At 41.5% G+C, this 15,124-nt stretch overlaps 1 protein-coding gene across 5 annotated transcripts in view; it reads left to right on the plus strand.

Moving 5' to 3' along the window:
• The first annotated feature begins 330 nt into the window (after positions 1–330).
• Positions 331–15,124, plus strand: part of RTEL1 (regulator of telomere elongation helicase 1) — a 45,777-nt gene continuing 30,983 nt past the window's right edge. For 4 of the 5 annotated variants that reach the window (XM_008636035.2, XM_017733596.1, XM_017733582.1 and 1 more), the window contains exons 1-16: positions 331–377; positions 1,013–1,129; positions 2,635–2,833; positions 3,206–3,299; positions 4,213–4,294; positions 4,905–4,965; positions 5,205–5,280; positions 5,447–5,531; positions 6,652–6,717; positions 8,171–8,324; positions 8,659–8,697; positions 9,339–9,417; positions 10,077–10,174; positions 11,216–11,271; positions 13,872–13,949; positions 14,755–14,836. In XM_008636035.2, the coding sequence (XP_008634257.1) occupies positions 1,028–1,129; positions 2,635–2,833; positions 3,206–3,299; positions 4,213–4,294; positions 4,905–4,965; positions 5,205–5,280; positions 5,447–5,531; positions 6,652–6,717; positions 8,171–8,324; positions 8,659–8,697; positions 9,339–9,417; positions 10,077–10,174; positions 11,216–11,271; positions 13,872–13,949; positions 14,755–14,836 (1,351 nt within the window). In that variant the 5' untranslated portion in view covers positions 331–377; positions 1,013–1,027. Of the gene's footprint in view, positions 378–557; positions 752–1,012; positions 1,130–2,634; positions 2,834–3,205; positions 3,300–4,212; positions 4,295–4,904; positions 4,966–5,204; positions 5,281–5,446; positions 5,532–6,651; positions 6,718–8,170; positions 8,325–8,658; positions 8,698–9,338; positions 9,418–10,076; positions 10,175–11,215; positions 11,272–13,871; positions 13,950–14,754; positions 14,837–15,124 lie in introns of those variants that run through there. The other variant, XM_017733576.1, reaches the window with a different exon arrangement.

The raw sequence follows: 15,124 nt of genomic DNA on the forward strand, positions 1-15,124 counted from the left end.
CTTCGGCGCCGAACCTCGGCCTCCGCCCCGGGAAACGCGGCTGCGGAACCGTCCGGCTGAACCACCCACGGCCTGTCTGGGGAGCGGAACCCGCTTCCCCCAGACCCGGCAGGGCTCAAACCCCACCGGGCTTGCGTCGCTCCTTCCCGGGGCCCCTCATGAGACGGCACCAACCCCCAGTCCCGCTCGCTCCCCGACACTCCGGCCTGGGCTCCACCAAGATCCCCACCGGCTCAGGCCCACCATGGCCGCCGCCTCCCCGGCCCGTTACCCGGGCAACGGCGCGGTTCTCGCGAGAGCACGCGCCGGAAGTGGCGTACAGAACGCGGGGGTGTCACGTGACAGGGGCGCGGGGATTCCGAACGGAGGAGCGGGAGGTGCGGAGCTCCGGGAGCGCGGGAATGCGGGGGCGCGGGAGCGCGGGGACACGGGGACGCGGGGGCACGGGAGCACGGGAGCACTGGGGTACAGCAGTATGGGGACGCCGGACCTGGGAACCCTGGAGCACAGGGATCTGCAGGAACACGGGTCGGAGTGGGCGGTGCGTTCCGGGATTCCGGTAATGGGACCGGGTCCCAAGTGCCCGTGAGTCTCCTGCAGAGCCGCTGGTATCGGCCCGTCCCGGAGCGGTGTGACCTAAGTGCTTCTTCCCGTTCCTGATGGAGCCGACAAGAAAGATGGAGGGAACCACTTTGCAAGGGCCTGGAGTGGCAGACCAGGGGGGGATGGCTTCAGCCTGACAGAGGGCAGGGTTAGATGCGATGTTGGGAAGAAATTCTTCTATGAGGGTGGTGACAGCACAGGGACAGGTTGCCCAGAGAAGCTGTGGCTGTCCCATCCCTGGAAGTGTTCAAGGCCAGGTTGGGTGGGGTTTGGAGCAACCTGGGATAGTGGAAGGTGTCCCTGCCCATGGCAGGGGTTGAATGAGGTGAACTTTTAGGTCTCTTTCAGCCCTATCTTGGCATGTTATCACCATGACAGCAGGGTCATCATGGTCTTCACTTCCTTGCAGGCACCTCAGGGAACCATGCCCAGGATCACTCTGAACGGGATCACGGTGGATTTCCCCTTCCAGCCTTACCCATGCCAGGAAGCCTACATGGCCAAGGTGCTGGAATGCCTGCAGAAGGTGCGTGACTGCTGCCTCCTCAGGGGTGATTGTGTTCATTTTCCAACTGTGTGTCCTTTCTAACTGTACAAAATGATTTCTCTAAGAAGAGGTTGTCACGATTCAGATTTTCTTTAAGCACTTTGTATGCTGCCTTTCCAAATCTTTTCTGGCCTTTTACATGTGTTTTTATTTTACTCTGTGGTTATTAAAATCCTGGCTGGCAGGTGACAGTCAGTAGAAATACAGACGGGATGTTCCTGCCTAAACTGAGAAAAGGAAGAAAGGCTGAGAAAGCAGTGCTGGTATTCATTCAATCTGTCCTTGGCTCTCTGGGGTTCCACAGAGTTACAGAATCATGAATTGTTAGAACTGGGAGGGATCTTAAAGCTCATCTTGTTCCAACCCCCTGCCATGGGCAGGGACACCTTCCACTATCCCAGGTTGCTCCAAGGCCTGTCCAACTTGGCCTTGAACACTTCCAGGGATGGGGCAGCCACAGCTGCTCTGGGCAACCTGTGCCAGGGCCTCACCACCCTCAAAGGGAAGAATTTCTTTCTAATCTCCAATATAAGCCTACTCTCTGTCAGTAGGAATCCATTCTTCCTTGTGCAGTTACTACAGGCCCTTGTAAAAAGTCCCTCTCCGTGTTTCTTGTAGGCTCCCTTCAGGTACTGGAAGGCCCCAATTAGGTCACCCTGAAGCCTTCTGTTCTCCAGGTTGAACAATCCCAATTCTCTCAGCCTTTCCTCATAGGAGGGATTTGGTCTTTTCTTGTTGATATTTGGACTATTTGTATAATTTTCCATTTGCTCTGGGAGAGGATAATTTTACTGAATGAATTTCAAAATAATAAAATGTTTTTTCACAGTAGTTATCTTTTTTTCTGGACACATATTCATGGCCCCTGTTCTCCTGAGGGACCAAACAATCTTATTGTGGAAACTTTGGCTTTCCACCTGGCTCTACATTCCTCTGTATCACAGTACCTGCTTGGTGCCTCCTCTCATTGAACTCAAAGTGTCGTGAGCTTGTTATCTATATTAATTCCCTTTATACACTTGAGCTCAGCTGCTGCTTTTTTCCAATTTGTAGCATTGTCACACATTTTAAAATTGTAACATCCAGTAGGACAAGGTGTTATAAGTGCTGGCAAAGTTTGCCCAAACTGACATGGGATATAAGCTTAATCCTAAAGGAAACCAGCACTCTGTTACCTGGGAGTCGTTTTTCAGTAACTTCTCGTATTTTCATGTATTTTTTGCTGAAGTGTGACACACTCCAATTGCTCTAAGAGTGGAGAATTGAATTCCTGTGCTAAATAAATGTGATGGCTGGCTCTGGGTTTTTGATTGAGCCTCATTAAGTTGATTAGAGGGTCCTACAGGTTGACAAGATCTCGTGTGTGGAAGTTCCTTGGTGGGGCTGCCAGCTGGTGTTTGCTCCTTGGCAGAGGACGTGCAGTACTGCACCAAGACCTGTCCTACTGAACCCCCAAATCACTCTTTTATTTCTCTCCAATAAAGAAGGTAAATGGCATTTTGGAGAGCCCCACAGGCACAGGAAAGACCCTCTGCCTGCTGTGTTCCACCCTGGCCTGGCGGGAGCACTTCAAGGACACCATCTCAGCCCGGAAAATTGCCCAGCGCATGAATGGGGTGGAGCTCTTTCCTGACAGACCTGTGTCCTCCTGGGGCACTGCTGCCACAGATGGAGATGTCCCAAGTGAGTACCACCATCTCTGCACTCCAGGATGTTAACCAACACTTGCTTTTATTTATTTTTTACAATAAATATGCACTGATAAAGCGACGGAGCTGTTGGTGAGGAGATGAAGCACAGTTTCACCGTTTTATAGATTTTCAAGGTGTTTTTTGTAGTTTGAATTTTTCTTGGAGCTCATTTAGTTCTTCAGCTTCTTAGAAACTCATTTAGCTCATTTTTTGTGTGTGAGTAGTTAGATGACAGAATTTCCTGTTGTCTCTACAAGGCAAACTGTTACCATAGTACCAGCTGGGGAAGGAGGCTAAGAATATCCCTGGTTCTTCTTTCTATGCTTATAATGTCTTTCTGCTTTTTTCCTGTTCTATTTGGCAGCTTATTACACTGACATTCCAAAAATAATTTATGCCTCCAGGACTCACTCCCAGCTTACACAGGTCATTAATGAGCTAAAGAACACAGTGTACAGGTGAGTATGATTTGGGGTGGTGTCCTTATTCAAAGGAAAGATAGAGAAACCCCTCTGGTGTAGTTATTGTTTGAACTTCTGTGGATGAATGCATGAAAGATGATATCCAGAAAAATGCAGTTTCTTTAATATGCATATTTAGAACCTGGTTTTCTTTGTTGATGGGTTTGGTTTATTTTAATACTTCACAGCTTCTCTCCTTCAGTCATAGAATTTTCTGAATTTAGTCTGGTTTTGGTTTTTTACTTGACACATTAATTTATAAAATTACTTTTTTTAGTTTTCCCTCTTTATATTTTTCTGGGGGCATTTTTTAAAGCAGTGGGAAGCCATTACCAAGTAGAACTCCTTGGGCTGATGTAAATCTATGAAGAACTTTGTGGTTTTGTTATAGCAATGCCTGTCACAGTTTTCAGCTGTTCACATGCCAGTGTGTGGCTGAGCTCTTTGGACAGGCAGTAGTGATTTGTTTATGTAGTTCTTGTAAAGATACAGCCTTGTAATAAGCAAATAAACCCATAGTGAATGTTTGTAGTGAATCAGTTCTGTCCTAACCTTGCTCTGAACATCACAACCAGCCAGGAAGAGCTTGTAGTGGATGACAGGCCCCAGCTGACTGGGCTGAGCTGTCATAACAGAACCCAGATTTTGTGGTGGATGGTGGAAGTTGCTGCTTGTGACTTCTTGCTGTGAGCTGCTGCTGCTTATTAACACCCACCACTGCCAGCAGAAATGCAGTGCCTCAAAGTCCAATAACGCACACATTAGTTACAGACAGACTAACTTACTTGTTCTGGCTCTGACCCTTGCTTTGGGCTCATCTGTTCTCTTCAATCTTTCACTTCTGCTATATTGAGCATGTACAACTCTGTTCTTTCTTGCCTTAGTTTTAATGTCAATTTTGTGTACCCAGGCCAAAGATTTGTGTGCTGGGATCCAGGGAGCAGCTCTGCATCAATCCTGAAGTGAAGCGACAGGAGAGCAACCACATGCAGGTGAGATCAGAGCCTGGAGAGGATGTTCAGGGAGAACATGGAGGCTTTTGTATCATTTGTGTGTCATTTGTGTGTCCTTCTTCCCTCTGACATTGTTTAACTACAAGAGGCTTCAGGGAAACCCAATAGTTGTAAATATGTTTTTAGGAATGTTTGGTTTCCAGTTCTGTGAGTGCAAAATGTAATTCTGAGTCTCTGGTGACATTTTCTCTCCAGAGAAGAATGTCACTGTGTAGAACATGACAGATAATAATTTGTAGTTTACTTTCTGACCTGCCATTTATGTGTTTGTCAAGAGCAATAATAATTTCAAAATACTACTTCAGTTACTGATTTAGCTGTTATTTTTACAATATCAAAGATTACTATTTTGAAAAGTATTAATGGTAAAATGTAACACATTTTTCTCTGAGCATCTGAGTGTTCTGTGCTGCAGAAAAAGAGCCTAACTTGCAAGGTGAGCAGAAGGACATGTGATTTTAAAGCCGAAGAACTGTGATTAGCATTTATTTATTAGCTGGTGTTAAAGAGAACTGATTTCACTCCTTAACGTGTTTCCAGTGCTTGACAAGCTGTGCTACTCTGGGCTGAAACAGGCTTTGTTTTACAGATCTACATGTGCCGAATGAAAGTGATGGCTCGTGCTTGTCATTTCTATAACAATGTGGAAGGTGAGTGTGGCTCACCTTAACTTTCCCTGGAAACAAAGCCCTATTTTTTGGAGAGGGAGAGATTTGCTAGGCAGGTAGAGAGGTGTGGAAGAGTTGGCAGAATCCACCTGTGTGTGTATTTTTCTGTTACTGTCTTTCAAGAACAACATATTAGTGGGTGAGTGGGATGATCAGGGTAACAACAAATCTTTGTGTGAAGCCTTCACCTTAGCTGGTGGTTTTAATGTCATCTTTTACAGAAAAGAGTACAGAGAAAGAACTGATTGAATCAATCATGGATATTGAAGACTTGGTTAAAAATGGAAACAAGCACAGGTGAGTGATCCTCTCTGACCTTCCTCCCCCTGACTTGTGAAAATAATGAGAACTGTTTCTCTGTTCACTTTTATTAATCCCTTTGTGTATCATAGTGCATGAATGTTGAATGCTCTCCTAATATTTCTGCAAGTATTATAGTCTGTACTGTTTTGTTTTTAAACAGAGCTTGTCCTTATTATCTCTCTCGAAGCCTGAAGCAGCAAGCAGACATCATTTTTATGCCTTACAACTATTTACTAGACTCAAAGGTAACATGTAACTTTGCTTTTAAATACAATTGTTCTTCTATTTGTCTTGTGTTGGCTTTTAGTGGATAAACAGTGAAGAGTGATGCCTAGCAAGTGGATGCATTATGTATGCTTCAAAACTGATCAAGCCCCAGTTCAAGTTCAGGACTATAGAGGATGCCATTTGGGGGTTTTCTCTGTAAATTCTTTCCCATGGTTAAAAAAAAAAAATTGTTTGAGGTTTTTCTGTATTTCTAGAATTAGCTTTGCAGAGTGTGGTGCCCTTTTTAGGTGATATTCACTTCCTTCCTGGATCTTCAGTCACACATTGTGCAGTGTTCTTGCATGCATTCTGAGGCATTTTGGTTTCTGCAACTGCTGCATGATTTTTAGAATAAGGAAGCTTTCAGTAGAGATTGGACCTATCTCTTGGAAATAATTTCTGGCTTTATGTACAAACAGTTGCAATAAGTTGTCCGTATTTCATGGATAGAAAATGCAACCTTTGAAAACTCTGTTGAGGAAACAAGTGTGCTGACACCTTCATGCAACTTAGAGTAATTCATCAATTATAGTAAAGGCCAGATTACACTCCACTGCTGCAGGAAGACAAAAGTTTAATAAATTAAAAAATAAATTTAAAAAATCCCTTAAGCCCCATAAGCAGAGAAGCATTGTGAAATGATGTGGTACTGGAGGGGGTGTTTCCAGAATATCCACTTGCAAAGACAACACAAGCATAAATTTGTAAATACAAGGCAAATCCTCCGCTTTACTCCCCACTCCTCCCCGGTCTCTGTTGCCAAAAATGACTCAAAAGTGACTCAAATTAATAGTTAAACTTGTGCATCCCAGTATGACACATCTGTTTGTTTGGGTTTTTTTTTTTTTTTTTTTCTTTATTGCAAATTGTAACCTCTGTAAACATTTGCATGATACATTTTAGCACCTTTGGTTCCAGAGAAAGTGATTCTGTGGTTTCTGTATTGGGCAGCCACAGCCATTACTTGCTGTTTTCTCAAAGGAAAAAACCAACCCAGCTTCAAAATACATGAAAACACAGAAGTATCTCATCATCCAATTTCTTAGTCAATTAAATCCATATATCTCAGTGGCCTTGTTCTATTTTTTTTGTCTTTAGAGCAGGAAATCACACAGCTTGGACCTGAAGGGGACTGTGGTGATACTCGATGAAGCTCACAATGTGGTGAGTTGTTCTGGTCTGTTACCGTTTTTCAATCTTCATCCGAAAAATAAAACAGACCCCTGTCTTTTTATAAACAGCTGTCAAATCTGCACTCAGATGTATGTTGTTAATATTCATTATCATGAACATTTCTTATTTCTGTGACAGTTAAATCTTTGTAGTTTAATTGACAATCCTTTGACACTGCTGATGTTTTACAAGGTGATAGTTTCTTTCTAAAGGGTGCATCTCCAGCTTTATGAGGTGCTTCTTTTCTTTGAGATTTGCAAGAAAACACTGTGTAAGAAATGATGAAAGATCCATTCTTGAAGCTCAGCTGCATCAGCTCTCCCAAGTACAGTTGATGGCAAACAGGACTCTTGTAATATTTCCAAGTCCTCACTCATAGAGGAAAACAAGAAAAAATAAATAATGCTGCCGTATGAGTTCTTCCTTTTAGCTGGCTTGAAGCTGCAGCCCTTTGCCTAAACAATGAAATGCAAAGGAACATTTGAAATATGTCCCTTTCTCTGCCACACGAAGCCACAGTCTCCCAGTGGGATTTCTGCTGAACAGCTGTGGTTTGTTGTCTTGAGTGCCCGGTGTCCTTTCAGTAAACAGCCACTCGGGTCTGCTCTGCTTCACTTGAGAGACTTGCATAGCTGCATCCAGGATTTGCTCCTTTCATCAGAACATCTCTTTTTCTGTTGAAAAATGTGTTGAAATCCTATTACAGTTGTTTGGGTTTGGGATTTTTTTTTCCCTTTGTAGTGTGCAACAAGTACTAATTGTTGCCTGCATGCAGAAATTAGCCAGAACAACTTCTCCTTTTGCCAGAGTTATCTGATGGTACTGTGTTCCACGTTAATATGTGGAAACTTAGTGATTACCCTGAAATAAAATTGATTTCTTTCTGATTAGATTGATTACACATGAGGCTTGCTCACCATTTTTTTTTTCTTTATAACTTACTTCTTCATAGTTATTACAGTCAAATATTTGTGTAGGTTAGGCCTTACTATTTATTGTCATTCCTCAGGGAAAATGATTCTTTTTGTGAATGAAAATTTCTGGTAAAGCAGTATGTGACTTAATTTTCAAAGTCAGAGAAAGTTTTGTCAAACTTATTAATCCTGACTATTTAAACCATTACTACTTTTTAAATGGAAAGTATAAAAACAGCTTTTTTGAAGAACAAACCAATTCTCTAAGTAAAAAAATTTCCTGCTTGAACATCAGACAATTACTGTCTGTACTCTCTAGAAAGTTGATATGTGGAAGAGGCAAAATCTGTTCTACATTTCAGAAAAGATGATGCTTACTAATAGTCAAAGTCTTCAGGTGTTATAAAATATCCTCTGGCCTGAACTGGAGATCAAAAATGAAATCAAGCCTGGTTATCTGGACTTCATCATGTCTGAAACTGCCTGAACAAACAGTACACAGAATAGTTCTTCCATTCCTTATATTTTAGGAGAAGTTGTGTGAGGAGTCCTCTTCTTTTGACTTGACTCCCTATGATTTGGCTTCAGCAATGGATGCAATAAATGTTGTCCTGGAAGAACAAGCCAAAATGGTTCAACAGAATGAAATCAATGCTGAATTCAACATGGAGTTGGCCAGTTCAGGTGTGTTGACAATGACAAATCACTGTTTCTCTGGAATTATAAAGTTCCACTACCAAGAACTGGAAAATAACTTTTAGGGAAAGTTTGGGAAGTTTACACTCTCGTTAGTAAATAAATTGTTGTTAGTTAGTAATTGTTGCCAGACACTGAAAGATTTGATCAAATCAATGTGACATGAGGGGTTATGAAAGAGAACAGTGAGGGGGACACAGAAAATGTCTTTCCATGCACACAATTCTGACCTTCATAGCCATAATTTCTGGAAAGGCATAAAGAAACTGGGAATGAAATAGGTGTGAAACAACCTCTTTGAAATCTTTACTTTTTTCAACAGGACTGAACATGGAACTGGAAGATATAGCAAAGATCAAGAGTAAGCTTATTTTTTGTGTTGAAAATTGTTGTTGAAACAGTTTCAAAAGGACAGCAGCTATAAATCAAGCTCATGTAGCATTGCCATATACATTACTTATAACTGAGACATTCATAGAGGCTTAAGTTGTTGGGCTTTTTCCAAGAACTTTCTGGAATAGTTAGTTAGTTTTTTCTGAAGAAGAGAGATTTGGCAAGTGAACGTGTTGTCTCCTTCTTTGTTAGAAGTCCCCGTGGTTTCCAATCCTGTCAATGTGCTGGAATTGCATCAGTTGCATGATTCTGCTGTCAGAATATGATGCTACCTGAAGTTAACAGCAAAAAGCTTGAGATAGCTCATTTATACAAAGCATTCCCAAGAACAACTTTCCCTGTCTGTAAAGAAGAATTTAACATTTAGCTGCTGACTTCAGCTTCGTCTAGGAATTGAGGTCATGGAAGTTCTTAAGAGTTGAATATGAATATTTAGAGTTGATATCCAGGAAATTGGTTTTGATCATTTTGGTTTGTTTACAGAGAGCAGCTGGGCTACTGTCTTTGGTAGCAGCCTTTGTAATAAAGTATGTTTTGAAAAGAGACTTAGATGTGTCCCAGACATGAGTTCTGTGCACCTTAACTTTTTTCCTCTTGATTCTCCTGAAGAAATTCTTCTTCAGCTTGAAAGCGCTATTGATGCAGTGGAGCTGCCACCAAATGGTAGTGGAGTCACCAAAGAGGGAAGGTAAATTTCTTCTCATTAATGTGTTTAAATGTTAAAAAGTACAGCAAATTGGAGCTGGGTCAGCTGTTGGGGTTATAGCACTATACTAGTTTCTGGGAATAGTATTTCTTCAAGGTTTTGGTTTTCCTTAAATTCCCCATCTGTAGTAATCATTATTTTTGGAGGAACTCCCCTTTTTAGTGTTTCAAGAGTGGAAAATCCTCTGCTTGGGTTTCCTGAGCTGGAAGAAGCTCCTCACTGTGCTGCTTTCAATTTTGTGTCATGATTTAAGCAGAGGTACCAAAGCTGCAGTGATGTGTCTGAGGCACCTCTGAGCTCTGGAAGCCCGTTTCTAGACTGGTGCCTGTTGTACATGGTAAAATAAAATCGTGGAAATAGCATGCCAATCTGCTTCTAAATTAGTATGGATTGTATGTTAGAGAGGAGTGGTGGAAAAAGGGAATGACGTGGTCAGTGTGCTTTCTGCCACGTCAGTATTGTCCACTGTCTTTATAAGTAAGTACTTATTTTTATTCTTGTAAATTTTTCTTTCTCATGGAGACAGAAACATGTTTTGCTACTTGATGGTGAAATTGTTGTTATGAAAGAGTAACATTATTTATGCCCGTTTGATTCTTTACAGTGTTTACCCATATCTGCTTTTTCTTTGTAAATTGCAGCTACATCTTTGATCTGTTTGCAGAGGCCCAAATAACATTCCAGACCAAATCCTCCCTCTTGGAGTCACTGGAGCAGATTTTACAGTTTCTTTCAAGCCGTAAGTGCATGAACTTTTTAGCTGTTTTACTCAGACTTTCCTCTTCAGTGTGAGTAACTGGGAATTTGTGTTGTTATAGGAAAGAATCAAATGATAAAGCTTTTATAAGCTAAACTCTGACCTTAAGGACTTGTGTCTTTTTATTAAGACTTGCAGGGTCCTGTGCTGGGAAGCATATTTTATGTCTGTTCATGTAACTGAACTAATTTGAGAACCACTTTGTGTCAAAACCTGAATGTGTACCCATGTAGGTGTCCATCCATGTGCACACATAGAGGATTTTTGCACAGACACTATTTTTCTCTAAAACCAGATGGATTGTGGTGTGAAGCTTGTTGGCATTTTGCTGATGGTACTTTTAGTGTCTTGAGTTCTGGAGTTAAAAAACAGGGATGTAGAGAATTATAGAATATGAGGGGTTTTTTCCTTGATTTAACAAGCTTCTGTTCTAATGTCTGCCAGCATCTTGTTCTTAATTTGCCCTTCTGTAAAGAAAATTCTCCAACTTTTGACATGTGTTAAGAAAATGATTTAGCTCTTAGCAGCAGACTCTTCAGAAAAAGCATTGAAGGGAGTAGAATACAGACTGTCAGTTCTGCAAGGCCATCCTTGGACAACACATCCACCCTTCCTTTTTTCTCTGCCCAGCACCTTTCCCCTTTTGCATTCTGGCCTGACCAGTGCATCTGTTGATCATTTCTGCTGCAAAATCCCCATCATCAGTGTATTTCATATGTTTTTTTTAGCTGCTCCTCTAATTGCTGTTTTAATTAGTTCCTTTCCCATTTTTAATGCAGAGGAGCTTTAAAAAGTCCATGTAATTTTCTCAGGTGACAGCTTCCCAGTGTGTCAGACATGGAATGCCAGTTTTGTATTTCTCTTTGCATCTTGAATAATGATGAAAAACTTGAAATAAGTTATTTGTTTCAGGGAATATTTTCAAGTCATATTCAGAGTGTTGAGCTGCTCAGATAAGGTGTGGATATATACAAGAGGATGGATATTTGTGTTTTAAGAATAATCTTGTGTTGCTTTCTCCAGGTACTGGGATATTTATCAATACATCTGGATTGCATAAGCTCTCAGATATTATCCAGGTAAATAATTATTGTTGCTTCTATAACTATCTGAAGGATAGAAGAGTTGATTTAAAAGATGTGGAAAGATATTGGATCAGTTTTATTCTTGTTGGGATGTACACTTATGCAATGGTGCAGGTTTGTAATTTTTGAGGGGAAAGCAGCTGCCTGATGGGGTGGGCTAATTTGATTTTTACCCAGGTGGTTCTTTTGCTGTTCTGGTCTCCCTTTTTGGAGATGCTGGATTTAAATTTTGACTAGGCTTAGCATCCACCAGGTGGAGCTGGGTCATTGAACTTGTTTGCAGCAGGGTTTGGGAATATGAGACCATCTCATGAAATAACAGGAGAGGCTAAGGAAAAAAGCAAACAAAAGAGAAAATGTAACTGTATTTTTTCATTTAATTATTAATTTACAACATCTCTAAACCAAAAATATTTTCAGTTTTATAGGAACTGAGTGTGACACTTGTGGAAATAAACATAATGCTGTCAGTCATCTCCCTGTTGTGCACTTCCAAAACTTTGATTATGAAAATCCCAAGCCCCATAAAATTCAGAGGTGCAGTGGGCCAGTGGTCTGTCCAACATACATGTCCAAAAGGACAGCAGAGAATTACACCTTGTTTAAAACTGAAAATGAAGACGTGTATTCAAACCTTACAGAGCTGGATGATAAAGACAAATTACCTGGGTGTGTTTTGAATGGTCCTGGCAGGTTTGCAGCACTGAACTCTGAATGCATGGGTGTTTGTTGGTGTGCATACACAGGGTTTTCATTTTTCTAGCAGTGGTTAAGCAAAACCTCCGTGTGTGTTCCAGTACAGTAGTAGCAGTTTGTGTACACTGGTACCAAAATGGTTTTTACTGGGAGATGTCGCTGTTCTGAGGGGAAGGTCAAGTGAGCCTGATTTATGTTAGTTTCTCAGGGTTTCAAAACTGAGAGATGAGAAAATTCAGAAGGAGAAGCCAGGTCCCCTGATCCCAGTGGACTGTTCTCCAAGGCTGAGAATCATTGTCTGTGTGTGCTCTTTTGGGCTGTGGATAGATAAAAGGAGATTTGAATTTGGAAGAGAAACCTCAGATCCCTTTTCTGCTGCTGAGGACCTGCACGTGGACAGTTGCTGCAAAGGATCTGCCAAGTGGTAGTTTGCTATCTTGAGATAGGTAGGACTAGGACAGAGCTTTTGTTGGTTTAACACAGTGTTTGCTTCTTGCAGAGCCTTGTCTTCAAGTCTTAGTTTATCATCAGCTTGTTTTAATTAATAGTAAATGTTCTTCTTCCTTTTCGAAGAACCCTTACCAAAAATCTCTTTTGTATACCATATCTTTGGCTATTTTTCAGAAGTAAATATTTCCAGGAATTGTGCTTTTTTTCAGATTGCTGGAGAACATCTTGTAACTAGCTGATACTCTTATGAGCTTGGGTAATTCCTTTCAGTGTCTGGAGAAATTTTGTTTAGAAAAATTAACAGAGTTGTAAATATTTGAGAACCACAGCTGTTTTCACTGAAGTTGCGCTGGGATCCTTACGTTTGAAAGAGCATCATCTATAGTCATGAGACATCACACACAGGAAAGCGGGAAAAAGCATAACTCTGTTGATAGAAGCTTTTAATGTAATATGTGGACAATTAGATATGATTACAACTTGATTGTTTTTCTAAGCACAGTATTATTAGCAGAGGGATCAAAGATGAAATTTTAAGCTGAAGGAATCCAAAAAGTTCTTCTACGCTTGGTTGTGACTGATCTCATGGGTGTGTTTGTTTATCCACAGCCAGAGTCATGAAGAGTGTGAATAATAATATTGTCATTTGTATAGTTTGAGTGTATTTAGGTCCTGGCTTGCAGTTTTTGGTACAATGAGAGCACCATGTAGGTAGCAGGAAGCACCCGGAAGAACCATATTTATTCCAGGTTCTCGGTCTTATTTGATAACAGGAGTAAGGAAATAAATTTAAGGTTATGACAGCAGTAACTTTTGTGGAGACACTTCTCAGTGCAAAGATACACATTAGGAGTTTTACTGGAAGCAAGAATCAGAAGTGTATGTATGTATCAAAAATAACGTGGCCAGCAGGACCAGGGAGGTCATTGTCCCTCTGTGGTGGGCAATGGTGAGGCCTCACCTTGAGTGCTGTGTCCAGTTCTGAGCCCCTCACTTCAAGAAGGACACTGAGGGCCTGGAGCGTGTCCAGGGAAGGGAACAGAGCTGGGGAAGGGTCTGGAGCACCAGGAGCCATTGAGGGAGCTGGGAGGGGCTCAGCCTGGAGAAGAGGAGGCTCAGGGGGGGATCTTCTTGTTCTCTGCAATTCCTCAACAGGAGGGGGCAGCCAGGTGGGGTCGGGCGCTGCTCCCAGACAAGAGGAAACGACCTCATGTTGTGCCAGGGGAGGTTCAGGAAGAATTTAAAAAAAGAGTGGCCATGCATTGAAGGGGCTACCCAGGGTGTGGTGGAATTCCCATCCCTGGAGGCGTTCGAGGAATGCCTGGACGTGGCCCTCAGTGCTCTGGACTGGGTCTCAAGGTGGGATTGGTCACAGGTTGGACTCAATGATCTTGGAGGTGATTTCCAACTTAATTAATTCTGTGATTCTGTTTCCCTCCATTTTCCAGACAGTGTTCAGCATCGATCCCCCAGAAGGAGTCACAACAGCGTTCCTGCCACGTCAGGCAATATCTAAATACTACAAGGTACGGGAGGCTTTGTGTGCTATGTTTTCCCTCGTGGCATTTAATGTCTGTGCTTAGCGTATCTAAGACATGGAAGGATGTGGATAGTACAGCAAAAAATGTTGATTATAGGGAGAAAAAAAAAGACACAACAAAAAAAACCCACCAAAGGAACTGTATTTGATTTAGATCCTGAAGAGAAACAGAATTTTTAAAGGAACTTCTAAATTAAATTACAAAAGTGCAGCCAATGGGAATTTCAGAAAATTTTTATATTGGATATTGAGCAAGAATTGATGTGTTCTTCCAGTAATCTGGTTTTAGTTTAGCCTAGTGCCAAGCACATCCAGCAGAACCACCGAACCTCCTCTCTGAAATTGTTTTGTATATTGTTGTGATGAATTTTAGGAACAGATCTTTTTCTAGGTATCACATTAAGACTTGATACTATTTTTGTTGTCAAATGAAGCAAATCTTTCCACCACAATAGTGTCCTACATTTAATCTGTGTTGTTTATGCTGGTGGAAATACCCAAATAATTGGGTTCTCAGTCTCTGCTCAAGTCAGCCCATGAAAAGCTGCTCCCATCATCTGACTCAAAAATGACTGGTTGAATGGTGATACACTTTTTTCCTCCTTCTTAGAAAGTTATGAAAGATTGGAAGCAAAATAGAAAAGAGACCGGAAATTATATAACCTTAGTAACACTATAAAAGTGACACTAATTGCATTAATTACTCTTCGCGTGGGTGAGGTTTTTTTGAGGGAGGAAGTGCAAGTTCATTTCTGCAGCCCTTGCTAGAAACGTTTGTCACTTTCCTTCAGGTGCATATTCATGTGGATAATGGTAATCAGAAAAAGAAGCAAAGGACAGATCTCTGGAATTCATCATCTTCAAAAAAACAAGGTATAGGAGTGGCCTTGGGGAGGTTCATGCAAAAAGCTGGATTGAAAACTCAACTGCTCCTTTCTGATTCAAATAAAAGAAAACAAGTGCAGCTCCATTGTGGATATGATGAATTGGGGACAAGCTTTTCACTTCTATAGTTATTTCTGAAGGGGAGATGACAATGTGCCATCTCAATATAAAAATTTCTTGTACCACTGGTGTTTCATGCACTGCTGCAGTTCTTTTAAGGCAATTATTCCAGTGAAAGAAGATCATCTCCATTATGTAATTGTTGTTTGTATTGAT

The sequence above is a fragment of the Corvus brachyrhynchos genome, unplaced genomic scaffold, assembly GCF_000691975.1.
Source record: "Corvus brachyrhynchos isolate BGI_N302 unplaced genomic scaffold, ASM69197v1 scaffold10, whole genome shotgun sequence".
Classification (NCBI taxonomy): domain Eukaryota; kingdom Metazoa; phylum Chordata; class Aves; order Passeriformes; family Corvidae; genus Corvus; species Corvus brachyrhynchos.